The 15,239-nt window shown below is 43.0% G+C and overlaps 1 protein-coding gene across 1 annotated transcript in view; it reads right to left on the bottom strand.

Moving 5' to 3' along the window:
• Window positions 1-907: 907 nt before the first annotated feature.
• KCNH1 (potassium voltage-gated channel subfamily H member 1) overlaps window positions 908-15,239 on the bottom strand; it is a 386,448-nt gene continuing 372,116 nt past the window's right edge. The window contains exon 11 of the mRNA XM_044286155.1: window positions 908-3,246. Within this exon, the coding sequence (XP_044142090.1) occupies window positions 2,398-3,246 (849 nt within the window). The 3' untranslated portion in view covers window positions 908-2,397. The remainder of the gene's footprint in view (window positions 3,247-15,239) is intronic.

The following is a 15,239-nucleotide window of genomic DNA, read 5'->3' as shown; positions in this document are numbered from 1 at the left end:
CGTCAGAACTGCCTGCCGGATCCGGAAATCCGTATGCAAACGGATATCATTTGTAGACGGATCTGAATGCGGATCCGTCTGACAAATGAATTGAAATTCCGGATCCGTCTCTTCGGTGTCATCTGAAAAAACGGATCCAGTATTTATTTATTTTTGCATTTTTTATAGTCTGGACATGCGCAGACCGGGAAACCGGATCCGTTTTTCCGGAACACTAGGTACCGGATCAGGCATTAATACATTTAAATGTAAATTAATGCCGGATCCAGTGTTCTGGCAAGTGTTCCGGAATTTTGGCCGGAGAAAATACTGCAGCATGCTGCGGTATTTTCTCCGGCCAAATACCGTAAGAAGGACTGAACTGAAGACATCCTAATGCATACTGAACGGAATACTTTCCATTCAGAATGCATTAGGATAAAACTGAAGTGTTTTTTCCATTATTGAGCCCCTAGGACGGAACTCAATACCGGAAAAAAAAATAACGCTAGTGTGATAGTACCCTTAGAAAGGCACTCAATGTAATCTGTAATGAAGGTAATCTTCTTACCAGTGACTGTATTTGTGAGTTATAACCTCCCTGCTGAGCCTCAGCTGTGTCATGTGACCAACACTTTGATCTCCAGCTGACATAGGACAGGAAGTCAGTTTCTTTTCTATTCATATCGATGAGACTGACATTGAGGCTCCCATAGCAATACATACAGAAACTGACTTCCTATCCACATGTAAGATACTGTGTCAGTTGGAGATCAGAGTGCTGGTCACATGGCAAAGGTGAGGATCAGAAGGGAGGTTATAACTCACAAATACAGTCACTGGTAAGAAGATTATCTTCACTACAGGTTACATCATGTACCTTTCCAGCAGGTCATAGAATAAAAATTTTGTGGGAGTGCTTCTTTCACTTAGGAACGTAAGATATCAAAATATAAGCATCTTTGCAAAAAAGTTAATGATGATGGATCAAAAAAATACCACCTGAATGTCACAATAGATTTCACATCTAAAAGCTGAAACAACAGCACTGGGGAGTACTGAAGGATGACAGCACGCTACAACTTGTAGTAACCCAGAGATTACTAGTACTAGGTTGTTAAAAGAACACTCCAATCTGTGAAATCCCTTGGGGGGGGGGGGCTTGACCTAGGCATATTATTTGATTTCCTGAATCATGCTCCACTCTCTCAGGCCCTATACTATAGTTGCCAACAATCTAAAACTTGCAAGGACTGTTCCTGATTTTTAGTCCCAGCAAATTCAAGCTATCCTGGGCAGGAAATGGGCAGAGCTTGTATAAGCTCTGCCCATAAGTGGGTGGTCCTGTGCGTATTTGGGGGCAGGGATTAAATGCCCCAAATTTACCAACCACAGAGCTACTCAGTGTATACATTTTTGTCTGGAGTGTTCTTTTAATATAACAAAACGTGCAATATATACCCCAAAAATGTACTCATGCTCACTTATAACACTATCCATTTGGTCAGTTATTATACAATTAGCACATTGGAAGACTCGTCAGTCAAAACGGCATGACCTACTATTAGATTTATGCTTTGATGCAGTTCCCTATAACCTGCCGGTGGCGCTGTATGCTATTGCTAAAAATTCTATTTCTGATTCCAGCCTCAATAAACATTCAAGAGAAAAAAAACAGCGACATCTGCAGGGTGCAAGAAGGTACTGCACCTTATAATCCTAAAACATTTACAGTTTCTTCCCTAACGTTTCTGAATTTCTTCTTTTAAGCAGGGAACCTATAAAAATAGATATATTGGGATTTCCCAGCTTTCTATTCAATAAAAAGCCCCATGAGGGAACCTAAGGAGCACAATGTCATGGATATATTGTGACATTCAGTGGGTAGCAAGCTTTTATAAAGGCTGCAGCAATGACAGATGTTTCATTTAGTCATACAGGCCGTCTTGTCCATCCCTCCAACTGGACAAGGGTGAAATTCAGTCACATAAGGCATGCTTTTTTTGGGAAGAAATATCCAAACTTCCCAATTCTCTGATATAAAGGTGCGTCGGACCCTCTCTCCTCAGTCGGTTGTAAAGTTAGTAATTAATAATTCTATTTCAAAGGTTGAGATAAATACAACCACCATCATCTGTGTCTCGGTTCTTGTCCTCTTCTAGATACATGTGTAAAATTCACATAGTATTGGGCCAGTCCATCCAGATATAGAATGAATCAATACCACCCATGTCATAACTTTTACACGTCGGTCGCCCACCTTGGAGATGTAGTTCATGTTCGCCCAAGAACATGCTCATCTTGCAGAAGGTTGGAGATCCTTCTACCCGCCATAGAGTATAAAACCATATGGGAGGCAGTGCTGGAAACATGGTGGTCTGGGCATGTTTACAATGACTCTATTGTCCTCAGTTTGTTCTAGCTGGATCCAAATATATCTCTTTCTGATTCTGGAGACTGGGGCCGAGATATTTCAAAGATCTCTTGTGGTGACTGGGAGCACCTTCTTGAGGCTAATATTCTTAGTATTTCGGCGAGCTGTTTTTCGATATTTGTGATTTTTGTATTCAAAGCTTTTATGTCTTCCTTTAACTCATGCTTCACCTCTAAAACTGTAGCTTGCAGAGTCTGTTCTGGAATGGGATAAAAAGTGTGTTTAACTTCGGCCTGCACTGGACTTCGATCCTGTGGGCTCTTAGTCTCCCCAACACTGTCTAAACGTAAATCACTTTTTGTAATACCACTGTCACAGGAATCTGTCTTCTTTAATGTGGCCTCCCCTGGGGGTTTAGTTCTGTCAGGTAATATTTCCATAGACTCTGCTTTAGACACTTTGTTCCAATCCTCCCCTTTCCCACATGCATCTCTAAACCTTGCCCACCCTTTCCTTTTCACCAACTCCCCGGCCACTTTACCTCCAGTGGTTTCAGATACTGGAGCGTGGAGCTTAGCTCGGTCTGACACACCAGAGGTAGATGCCGCTTGGTAAGATACTGGAGTAGCAGGGCTTTCGGTAACGGTAACAAGGCTGGCTTTTATTGTGTTGCGAGCAGAATGCTCCACCAGTATATTGCCTTTCTCTAAATCTCGGTCGTTAAGATCTCTGCCTCCTCGTTCTGCTGCCAGACGAGCCTCCTTCTGCTGACGGAACCTTTGAAACAGTCTTCGGACTGGATGGTCAGGAGGGAGGATCAGAGGGGCTTCATTTTTACTTTTCATCCATTCTTCTTCCTCTCTTTTGACATCACTTATCTTCCGAAACACTATCTGAAAAACAGAGGCAATGCTGGTCAGTCTCAGTAATGCCGACAATAGATAAATTTGAACTTTCACAAATGTTGCTGATGGTGTCTCCTGCCAGCAGTGTAAAATGAAGACACAGGGACCTTACAAGACCTAAAACCTCTCCAGTAAAGTTGCTTGGCTGGAGAGGTCTACAGTGTCATGTGCTAGCCTTAGCACCTGGACCACCTATACTTCAGGTCAAGTCTGTCACTTTTAAAATTCTGGCAGGTGACACGTTTGGCAACATTATTGAGGGTGGCCTTTTCATTTTTAAGCTTTTAGTGAAAGTGATCTTCAAAGGCTGTGGACACCTTTGACATGGGGAAAATGATTTCTACATACATTAGTGTTTCCTTGGGTAAAATAAAAGTTACCTTAAGTTTCTGTTTATAATCTGCTACTAGTTGCAAACATTTCTCAGTAGATGCGTTAGAAATGAACAAATTGATTTGGAATTCAACTGAATTTCCCCCCAAAAATCCAATCCTAACAAACTTGTATTTCATGTGATTAGTTTCAGGTGAATGAGAGAAGGAGACCCACACATAATATTCCACTGGAAATAGAAGCCAATTTTCCTTCCAAAAGGACCAGAGTGCTCAAGAGAAAATATCCTTGGTTAGCTGCGTGGCCATGGAAGTACTCTTCGGGGTGCCTTTTCTCATTAGGGAGACCAACACTTATGCTTGGAGTATTGTAGTCCAGCCAACACTACTCTGCCTTTCAGGGCAAAATATATGCAAATTTTAGTATCTTACATCTGCTAGCTTCAGATAGGCTTAGTATTCTTTGCTTTTTGGAAGGAAAGCTAACTTGAATATCTTTCCCAGAAAACCAAAGGTATGCAAAATCTTTCTCTCTTTGTCTCTCTCATTATCTCACTCATTTTCAGGACTGATATTTATTCTCAGAATTGTTTCAGAAAAAATATGAGTCCAGAGATTAGACACTGTTATATAACAATTTTCAGAGCAATTGAAGTATAGGGAAGAATCGGTTAAGACCCAAATTTTTTTTTTTTTTTTTTTAAGATTTGCCAAATCAGACACAAAAGCATTTCAAGAAATTCACTCAGTGTCCTTCCCATGCTGGATCCATGTGTCCAGGATGCTGCTGTCTTCCTCCTGCCAACTGCCTTATGCTTGTTTTGTTCTAAATCTACAGCCTATGTGAACTGCTTTTCTTGAATCCATATCCTCCACTCCACATACATCTGCTGTGTATAAAATCCTCCTCCTCTCTGCTGCTATCTGTAACACTAATTGAAGGGAGGAGGAGGAGGAGAGCAGAGACCGCCTTGAGAAAGAAAAACAGAGCTCTGAGAGATTTATGCCAGATTCAGCAGCACCAGTAGCTAGGTGAAGGACTTACACACAATCTACATATGCAAAATGATAAGAAGTTTTTATTGAACTCTATTTCGGAAGTTGCTTTATTTTACATTTAAGAAGAAAATGAACAATAATAAAAATCAGTGCAAATGTGTCCATATTGTCTAATTATTGGAGTAAAGGCTCATGCAAAACATTATGTTAGAGTTCCATGTGGTACTAACTGGTAATACTGCACCTTTCTTTGCTTAGTTATACAGATGCACGTTTCCAGCTATTGTGGTATAAATTGGTGAATAATGGAGGCACTATATGGCAGCACTTACAGAGTTTGTATAGATTTGTCCTGTGCCCAGAACCTTTTCTGACCAGAAAGCCAAGCATTACTGCTATGAATTGGTAATACATGTTTATGTACATTTTATTGTTCCTTATGTATCATTCCGGAAAACGGATTTCATACCCTTTCTTTTATCACACGCTACTACAAAGGACAAGCTTTGCCAATCATATGCAGGAGGTAAACCTATTGGAGACCACGGGGATGATTGCTCTTGTTTATTACCAGATTGTACTGAAGACTTTATTTCCCAAAAGGCCAATGGAATGGTCATCCATGCCTACAATTAATGAGTTTCTCCAGTCGTTAGATTGTAGCATTCATGTTCTATTTCCCATTAGAAGCCAGTCAAGGCTACACTGCATTGTACTGCAGCTCCTTCAGAAACCTACGAAGAGCTTTTAAGGAAGCAATAAACCTCAAATACTAAACTCATAAAAGTCCAAACTAATATCATCCACAAGTAGATGTACATTGAAACACACAGCAGCTCTCACCTTCCCCTCCACCAATCGAACACGGCTGACGCACCTGGATGCATTACGATAAATCAGGAAAAGTAGATGTATGTAAATGTTTTTGCTGGTTCTCAGACATGGAACTTTAGAATTTGAGATTAAAGGAGCTGTCTGCTTCTTTATGTTAATGTATCTGTATCAGAATCAGATCGGCGAAGGGTCAACAACCAGCACCCCCGCCGATCAGCTGTTTGAAGAGAATGCAGTGGTTGTACAAACGCTGTGTTCTCTTCTCTGTTTACCTGCTCGTCGTCAACATTGCAGCAGTGAGCAGGTGCAATTACAACACCGTCGTCCCATTCACTTCAATGGGACGGTTCCCTCCTATTCAAGTGAATAGGAAAGAACCGACCCATTGAAACGAATGGGGACAATGGAATTAAGGTAAACAGAGAAGAGAATACAGTGTTCGTACAAGCACTGCATTCTCGTCAAACAGCTGATTGGCGGGGATGCTGGGTGTTGATTCTTCGCCAATCTGATACTGGTTACCTATCCAGAGACAGCCCCTCTAAAAAGCAATCAAGGGCACAGGTTATAGTTCAGCAAATTGATTAGTTCAATTTGGAATTCGACCTGAATTTGTTAAGATTTAGGGGATACTATTTTTCCTTATGCAGAGTGCCTAGTATGTGTAGTATGTGTGTGGCATATTATAGGCCGGGCAACAGTCCTTTGAGTTTCTGGGAAAAATCTATGCAAATTAGTTTTCCTTTCAAAAGGAAAAGACAGCTAAGTCTCTGATGCCCGCAGTGTCAAATATGCTCATTTGCATAGCGTTTTCCCAGAAATCCTGAGAAACAGTGACTGGCTTAAAATATGCTTGCTCAGCGCTCTCTATAAGGAGAAATAGTACTCAAACCAAGGCCTCTCTGGCAGCCAAACATTTGTGAACAGTTTGAGGCTACCACCAGATGCTTTGTAGATGAAGAAATTGTGGGAAACTGATCTGTGAAGCACAAACATTGCAATAGATAAAAACTCTTGTTAAGAAAAAGCAACCACCAGGGAAAAATCTTATTATGAAAAACCATTTTTGAATGGTTTGAAGCTACCACGATTAGTAGTAAATAAGAGGGAGACCAATAGTGTCTCTCCTATGTACTCTGTAGAAAGGCGCAAGGGTCCGTCATTGATGGAAGGTATATGTCACCGAGGTTCCTGGCCTCGATGAAGTAAGAGCCGGTATTTTCAGGTGTCAGTGGCAGCTAATGCTGATTGACACTTTGCTATTTTAGTATGGCTGTATAGCTGATCCAGGACGGCTCTTACTGGGAGTAGTCAAAGTGATGGGTGGGTGACTACTCCCCACGTTCCAGGCCGGGTCTTGACTGGCCTATTAAAAACCCAGTCAGCAGTGTCAGCTGTGAGTGGATTACTCCTCTCTGACAGTGGAGCTCTGTCAGTCTCTGTGTTGGGACCTGGGAGTTTGGGCCTGGATTAAGGCCTGCTACCTTGTTGGTGTGAAAGCAGGTGGATTCGGCTTTGTCCAAGGACTTCTTCTTTGACGAATGGTGTGAACGAACACCAGAATCACAAGGTGACTGTTTTCCTTGAAGCAGACTTTTGGTTTTGTCATTTACTTAATGTGTGAATAAACACTCAACTGTTTAATTCAAAGACTTTAATGTTGTCTCTATACTGCATCCGCTAACCTGCCTACCAGAGCGAATCCCCACAACTCCCAAATCAAAAGTGAACTACAGAAACCCCAAAAAGAAGGGGGCAAAGTGAATTAAAACATAACTTTTACTCATGCTTCAATAAAAATCATGCTACACCAAATAGACATGCAAATCAGTTATGTAAATAATCACCTAAATTGTAACAGATTATGGCACACTACACAGTATTAGCAGGCCCATAGAAAACAATGGAAGGGTGAAAAAGGGAACAATCTCACCAGTCCAGACGTAGTAGGTCCATAGGGAGATGTGGATTATTCACGAACCCCAACAACAAAATGGTGCCCTGATGTGCTCACTTGGGTATGTTATCTGTATACATCTGGGCGTCTCCGGTTGCTAGGCATTCGTGCCGCCCAGTTATTGTACGAGTTCCGCCCCACGTGACCGCCACTGCGTTCCATGGGACGCAGCACTTCATGCGTCTGCGTTCCTGGGTGCGTAGCAGGCGGGTCACGTGATTTGATCACCTGTAATAGGCGCGAAGCGGCCTTCAAATTCATCGCCCCGAGCACCTTACTGGGCGCTCAGTCATGCAATCCCTACCCACTGGCAGGCTAGTTATTATATTGTATACTTGAAGCCCCCTTTCACTGCAGGGCATCTTTACTTAGGGAATCTGTTACCTCCCATGTGGCTCCACTGAACAATGGGATTATTGATGTTCATATCAGTCCACGGTAAGACAAATTGTCTGTAAATGGAGAAAGTTCAGCACTGCTGCTACTCTCCCTAGGAGTGGCCGTCCTGTAAAGATGACTGCAGGAGCACAGCGCATACTGCTCAATGAGGTGAAGAAGAATCCTAGAGTGTCAGCTAAAGACTTACAAAAGTCTCTGGCATATGCTAACATCCCTGTTAGCGAATCTATGATACCGTAAAACACTAAACAAGAATGGATTTCATGGGAGGATACCACAGAGGAAGCCACTGCTGTCCAAAAAAAACATTGCTGCGCATTTAGAGTTTGCAGAAGAGCCACCTGGATGTTCCACAGCAGTACTGGCAAAATATTCTGTGGACAGATGAAACCAAAGTTGAGTTGTTTGGAAGAAACACACAACACTATGTGTGGAGAAAAAGAGGCACAGCACACCAACATCAAAACCTCATCCCAACTGTGAAGTATGGTGGTGGGGGCATCATGGTTTGGGGCTGCTTTGATGCGTCAGGGCCTGGACGGATTGCTATCATCGAAGAAAAAATTAATTCCCAAGTTTATCAAGACATTTTGCAGGAGAACTTAAGGCTCCTTTCACACGGGCGAGTTTTCCGCGCGGGTGCAATGCGTAAGGTGAACGCATAGCACCCCCACTGAATCCTGACCCATTCATTTCTATGGGGCTGTGCACACGAGAGGTGATTTTCACGAATCACTTGTGCGTTAAGTGAAAATCACAGAAAGCTCTATTTTCTGCGTTTTTCACGCAACGCAGGCCCCATAGAAGTGAATGGGGCTGCGTGAAAATCGCAAGCATCTGCAAGCAAATGTGGATGCGGTACGATTTTCATGCACGGTTGCTAGGAGACGATCGGGATGGGGACCCGATCATTATTATTTTCCCTTATAACATGGTTATAAGGGAAAATAATAGCATTCTGAATACAGAATGCATAGTACAATAGGGCTGGAGGGGTTAAAAATAAATAAATAATAATTTAACTCACCTTAATCCACTTGTTCGCGCAGCCCGGCTTCTCTTCTATCTTCTTCTTTGAGGAATAGGACCTTTGATGACGTCACTACGCTCATCACATGGTCCATCACATGATCCATCACCATGGTAAAGGATCATGTGATGGACCATGTGATGAGCGCAGTGACGTCATCAAAGGTCCTATTCCTCAAAGAAGAAGACAGAAGAGATGCCGGCTGCGCGAACAAGTGGATTAAGGTGAGTTAAATTATTTTAAAAAAAATTTAAACCCCTCCAGCCCTATTGTACTATGCATTCTGTATTCAGAATGCTATTATTTTCCCTTATAACCATGTTATAAGGGAAAATAATACAATCTACACAACCTTGAACCCAAACCTGAACTTCTGTGTAGAAGGTACCACATTCAGTTTTTTATCACGCTGCACCCGCGCGATAAAAACTAAATAACGGAACGCAATTGCAGTTAAAACTGACTGCAATTGGGTGCCTAATCGTGCGGGTTTGCCGCAACGCACCCGCAACGCATCCGGACCCTATCCGGACACGCTCATGTGAAAGATGCCTAAGGCCATCTGTCCACCAGCTGAAGCTCAACATAAGATGGGTGTAGCAACAGGACAACGACCCAAAGCATAGATGTAAATCAACAACAGAATGGCTTAAACAGAAGAAAATACACCTTCCGGAGTGGCCCAGTCAGAGTCCTGACCTCAACCCGATTGAGATGCTGTGGCATGACCTCAAGAAAGCGATTCACACCAGACATCCCAAGAATATTGCTGAACCAAAACAGTTCTGTAAAGAGGAATGGTCAAGAATTACTCCTGACCGTTGTGCACGTCTGATCTGCAACTACAGGAAACGTTTGGTTGAAGTTATTGCTGCCAAAGGAGGTTCAACCAGTTATTAAATCCAAGGGTTCACATACTTTTTCCACCTGCACTGTGAATGTTTACATGGTGTGTTCAATAAAAACATGGCGACATTTAACTCTTTGTGTGTTATTAGATTTAAGCAGACTGTGATTGTCTATTGTTGTGACTTAGATGAGATCAGATCACATTTTATGACCAATTTGTGCAGAAATCCATATCATTCCAAAGGGTTCAGATACTTTTTCTTGCAACTGTATAGGTAGGGCACTGCTAGTCCCCTCCCCTTACTGCAGGGTGATATAGGGCTAGTTGTTCCTGTTGCTATCTTGACGCAAGAAATTAAGAACCACCCGCCCGCTTGCCTGTTCTGCAACTAAGAATATCTGAGCCGCCCAGCTGTATACAGATAACATAACCAAGTGAGCAACACCAGGGCACCACTTTGTTGTTGGGGTTCGTGAATGATCCACAGCTCCCTATGGACCAACCATGTCTGGACTGGTGAGATTGTTCCCTTTTTCACCCTTCCATTGTTTTCTATGGGCCCGCTAATACTGTGTAGTGTGCCATAATCTGTTACAGTTTAGGTGATTATTTACATAACTGATTTGCATGTCTATTTGGTGTAGCATGATTTTTATTGTAGCATGAGTAAAAGTTAAGTTTTAATTCCCTTTGCCCCCTTATTTTTGGGTTTTTTAAGGCTTAGTGGATACAAAATAAGGGAAAACCTTGTGTCAGCCACACCTTTGTTTCTAAATAAAGTAAAAAAAAAATATACTTTGAATCAATTTACTCCAATTATTCAATTAGCATAACCTCGTAATTCATTTTAACATACAACACACTGCTGCATCCAGTAGTAAATAAAAAAAAGGACCACAACGCTCTCAATACAATAATCACACCGTACCCCATTTGCTATTAACCCTGGCATCAGAGGCTTAGCTGTCTTTACCTTTTAGAAAGAAAGCTAATTTTCATATCCTTTTTCCCCAGAAGCTTAGAAGAGTGCTGCTTGGCCAACAACACTCACCACACATACTACACATACTAGGCGAAAAAAATAGTATCCCCCGAATCCTCTTGTGGCCTAAGCTCTAATTTCAGATACTTTGGGTAGAAGTGGCTTTTAGAAAGATCATACCGGACTGTGGAGGACACATTGATGTGTCTTGAAGAAACTTTACAGTGGAAAAAGCGCACAACTAATGACTTTGTTCCCTTTTCGAAATACTTGAAATTAGGGCTGAAATGATTACTCGATTGAATCGAGTAATTTGACACAAAAAAATACTCGATGCAAATTTTTTGCATCGAGGATTAGTTTGTGTCATGTGACCACGGAGCGGGAGTGAAGCACTTGCTATTACTTACCGCTCCATGGTCACCCGCTAGCCCATACCGTGCTGCACTGGATCCTGACACATCGTCAGGTCATAGTGCACGTAAGCGCGCACTATGACCCAACGCTGTGTGATGTCAGGATCCAGTGCAGCGCGAGGAGAAGAAGAGGAAGGAGCTGTGGAGCGGCGCCCCTACAGGAAAGGTAAGTATTTTATTTCACTGGCGCTGGGGACATGGCACTGAAGCGGGACAGCCGGCAGTGGATGGCATGGAGGGGCAGATGGGAGTGGGGGACATAGAGGGGCTGACTGATGACAGTGGGGGACATGGAGGGGCTGATCTGATGGCACTGGGGGACATGGAGGGGCTGATCTGATGGCACTGGGGGACATGGAGGGGCTGATCTAATGGCACTGGGGGAGTGGGGGACTTGGAGTGGCTGATCTGATGGCACTGGGGGACATGGAGGGGCTGATCTGATGGCAGTGGGGGACATGGAGGGGCTGATCTGATGGCACTGGGGGACATGGAGAGGCTGATCTAATGGCACTGGGGGAGTAGGGAACATGGCAATGGATGGCATGGAGGGGCTGATGGCACTGGGGGAGTGGAGCTGAAGGCACTGGGGTGGGAGAGAGCTGAAGGCACTGGGGAAAGGAGCTGATGGCACGGGTGGGGGGAGCTGATGGCACTGGGGGAACTGATGCACTTGGGCTGATCGCACAGGGGGGAACGAAGGGTGTTGGGGACTGATGGCAGGGGGTCTGATGAGTTTTTATAAAGGAAAACAGTCTATTAATTCATTTTTTCATATTAAATTACTCGATTAATCGTAAAAAATAATCAATATAATACTTGATTACTGAAATAATCGTTCACTGCAGCCCTACTTGAAATAAATGTCTAGTTTTTAATGTTATTTTTTGCAAGCTGCAATAATTATTTTATAATAATGAATGTTCTTCCTGCAAAATCTCAGTCTGTTTACAGTAAGTAAAAATATAATTAAAAAAAGAGATGGGAATAATCTACATATCCGGACGCAGCAGTCATTCTTGCATGCCTTTTATCCTAGTACATTTCTTATACAAAATTATCATGCTCAAGCAATTTGCATACAAATGATATACGCAGGCCAGACCTCTCGCCTGAATTCATGTTAATGAAGTTATTAGGTCTCATTTAGAGTATATAATGCTGGGAGAGATGGCTGAAAGCTGCATATGGCAGTCAATCACCTATCGTACACCCATCCTATGATACATATAGACAGCTGATGAATTAGGGGGTTCTCCTGTTCCTACAAACACAGGGACCTGAAGGTGATCCACACTGCTTGTGTGTAAATGTCCAAGGTTAGTCTCGATCATGATTTTAGGCCCTACTTGCTATTGCTAGTTAATGAATAGACCATATTTTTCACATTTTTATGATATGCTGCTGAAGATATCAAGGTGAGAACAGAACTATTGCATATTCACCCCTTCTCTCTGTCGTTGACCCACTGCATTGGTGACCATTGATATTCTGTCTATTATGTGTGATCACCAACACAGGTGGTCACTGACAGCAGGGAAGGCATCGCCAGTAGTTTGAAGCAGAATATTTTCTATACAAACTCCCAAGAAAGTCATGACATTATTACTTGGTTGGCATGACCCGCTGTCACGGTGGGGAGTGGGGGAAACCCCCCACCATGCGGTGTCAAAAGGTAAAAGGGGATCAGCCTGGCCAAAAGGAGTAATAAGGGAGCAGGTCACCTCCTACAGCATCCCTAATCCTCTCCCTGACTCCTCACCGTATGAGCGGACCCCGATGGTAGGACGACTCATACTCAGGATTCCTAGAGACCCTAAGTCGCCCTGGTAATCCCTCACCAAGATGCAGGGAAGAGACGACCTGTTCATCCCAGTCATGGAGGAACAGGTTGTCTCTTCCCTGCACTTTAATGAGGGATTACCAGGGCGACTTAGGGTCTCTAGGAATCCTGACTATGAGTCGTCCTACCATCGGGGTAATCTAGAGAAGACCAGAGGATCTCCAGAACGACTGTATTCTGGTAAGGCCCCTTTCACACGGGCGTTGCGGGAAAATGTGCGGGTGCGTTACGGGAACACCCGCGATTTTTCTGCGCGAGTGCAAAACATTGTAATGCGTTTTGCACTCGCGTGAAAAAAATCGCGCATGTTTGGTACCCAAACCCGAACTTCTTCACAGAAGTTCGGGCTTGGGATCGGTGTTCTGTAGATTGTATTATTTTCCCTTATAACATGGTTATAAGGGAAAATAATAGCATTCTGAATGCAGAATGCATAGTAAAATAGCGCTGGAGGGGTTAAAAAATAATAATAATAAAACTCACCTTAGTCCACTTGATCGCCAAGCCCGGCATCTCTTCTGTCTGTCTTCTGTGCTGTGTGCAGGAAAAGGACCTGTGGTGACGTCACTCCAGTTATCACATGGTCCGTCACATGATCTTTTACCATGGTGATGGATCATGTGATGGAACATGTGATGACCTGAGTGACGTCATCACAGGTCCTGTTCATGTAATTAATGCTCACCCCAGGTCCTGTTCAGCAAAGAGACAGAAGGAGATGCCGGGCTACGCGAACAAGTGGACTAAGGTGAGTTAAATAATTTTATTTATTTATTTAACCCCTCCAGCGCTATTGTACTATGCATTCTGTATTCAGAATGCTATTATTTTCCCTTATAACCATGTTAAAAGGGAAAATAATAATGATTGGGTCTCCATCCCGATCGTCTCCTAGCAACTGTGCGTGAAAATCGCACCGCATCCGCACTTGCTTGCGATTTTCACACAACCCCATTCACTTCTATGGGGCCTGCGTTACGTTAAAAACGCAGAATATAGAGGATGCTGCGATTTTCACGCAACGCACAAGTGATGCGTGAAAATCACCGCTCATGTGAACAGCCCCATAGAAATGAATGGGTCGGTATTCAGTGCGGGTGCAATGCGTTCAACTCACGCATCGCATCCGTGCAGAATACTCGCCCGTGTGAAAGGGGCCTAAGTTAAAAGGGTTGTCCCTTAGCTTTCTCAAACAGCTAATCGGCGGGGTCCCAGGTGTCGGACCCCTCTAATTAGATACTGATGACCTACCTAGAGGATAGAAAACCCCTTTAAAGTAGGTGACAACTGTGAGGCTGTAATTGCCAAAATATTGGTTGTTATAATTTTGCCAGTAACAAAGTGGTATCCAACCTGTGGTTCTCCAGCTGCTTGGAAATTGTCATTTTTGCCACGACTTGGGGAGTCTTTGGAGAGCATACTGGGAGTTGTAGTATTGCAACAGCTGGAGAGTCACAGTAACAGATAGCCCCTAGTATGTAGCACTGCATAGAAAGCTATATGAATACTGGCAACTGATTTTAGCGAAGAGTCGATATTCAAAAATGTTAAGGCAGGAATGGAAAGTAGTTCGCCATCGGATCCCAGGCCAGGATAGTTCTCGGGTAAGGTTAGCTAATAATCTAATAACTGCTGCTGGTTCTTCACTGTCCAGGCTGCAAAAACCTAATCACGGATGCAATAGGCTTAAATCCCCAGAGGAAGGAGAAGGATAACTGCATGGGAGCAGCGGCTGCACACTCCGGAGTGACTGGGGGATGATGGTGCTTATGCTGATTATAGGTGATTGGAAAAATCTTAATTGCTTTGCATTACCAATTAATGAGTATTGGTCAGATCAACAAGACTGGAGGGGAAGGTGGAATGGAGAGCCCTGATGAAATAATGAGAGAAATTTCTAGAAAATCATGAGGATCGAGCGATCATGATCCGCGGATATCACATTGAATACAAGGTTATTTCTTAAATAATAAAAATCATCCAATTTTTCTAATATACTTTATCATCCTCTTTAAAGATCTCTGCTTGCTGTCATTCATCAATAGGACCCTTCTATGAATCTGATTCCTTAAAAGTGTTTTTTGGAGATTTTATTAACTCTGAATAGGTCATCAGTATCTGATAGATGGGGGTCCGACATCTGGGACCCCCGCAGATCAACTGTTTTGTTTCAATTTGTTCTGATGTTACTCTGTACTTAATTGTACTTTAAACTTAATACTCCCGGAGTTTATGCGGGAAATGTGTCACCTGTTACCTACGTACTTACTAAAACTTTAAAAAAAAAAAGAAAGCACGCCCCATTGAAGTGAATGGGGCTGAGCTGTGATACCAAGCAC

The sequence above is a fragment of the Bufo gargarizans genome, chromosome 3 (assembly GCF_014858855.1).
Source record: "Bufo gargarizans isolate SCDJY-AF-19 chromosome 3, ASM1485885v1, whole genome shotgun sequence".
Classification (NCBI taxonomy): Eukaryota; Metazoa; Chordata; class Amphibia; order Anura; family Bufonidae; genus Bufo; species Bufo gargarizans.
This window is presented reverse-complemented; position numbering and strand designations above follow the sequence as displayed.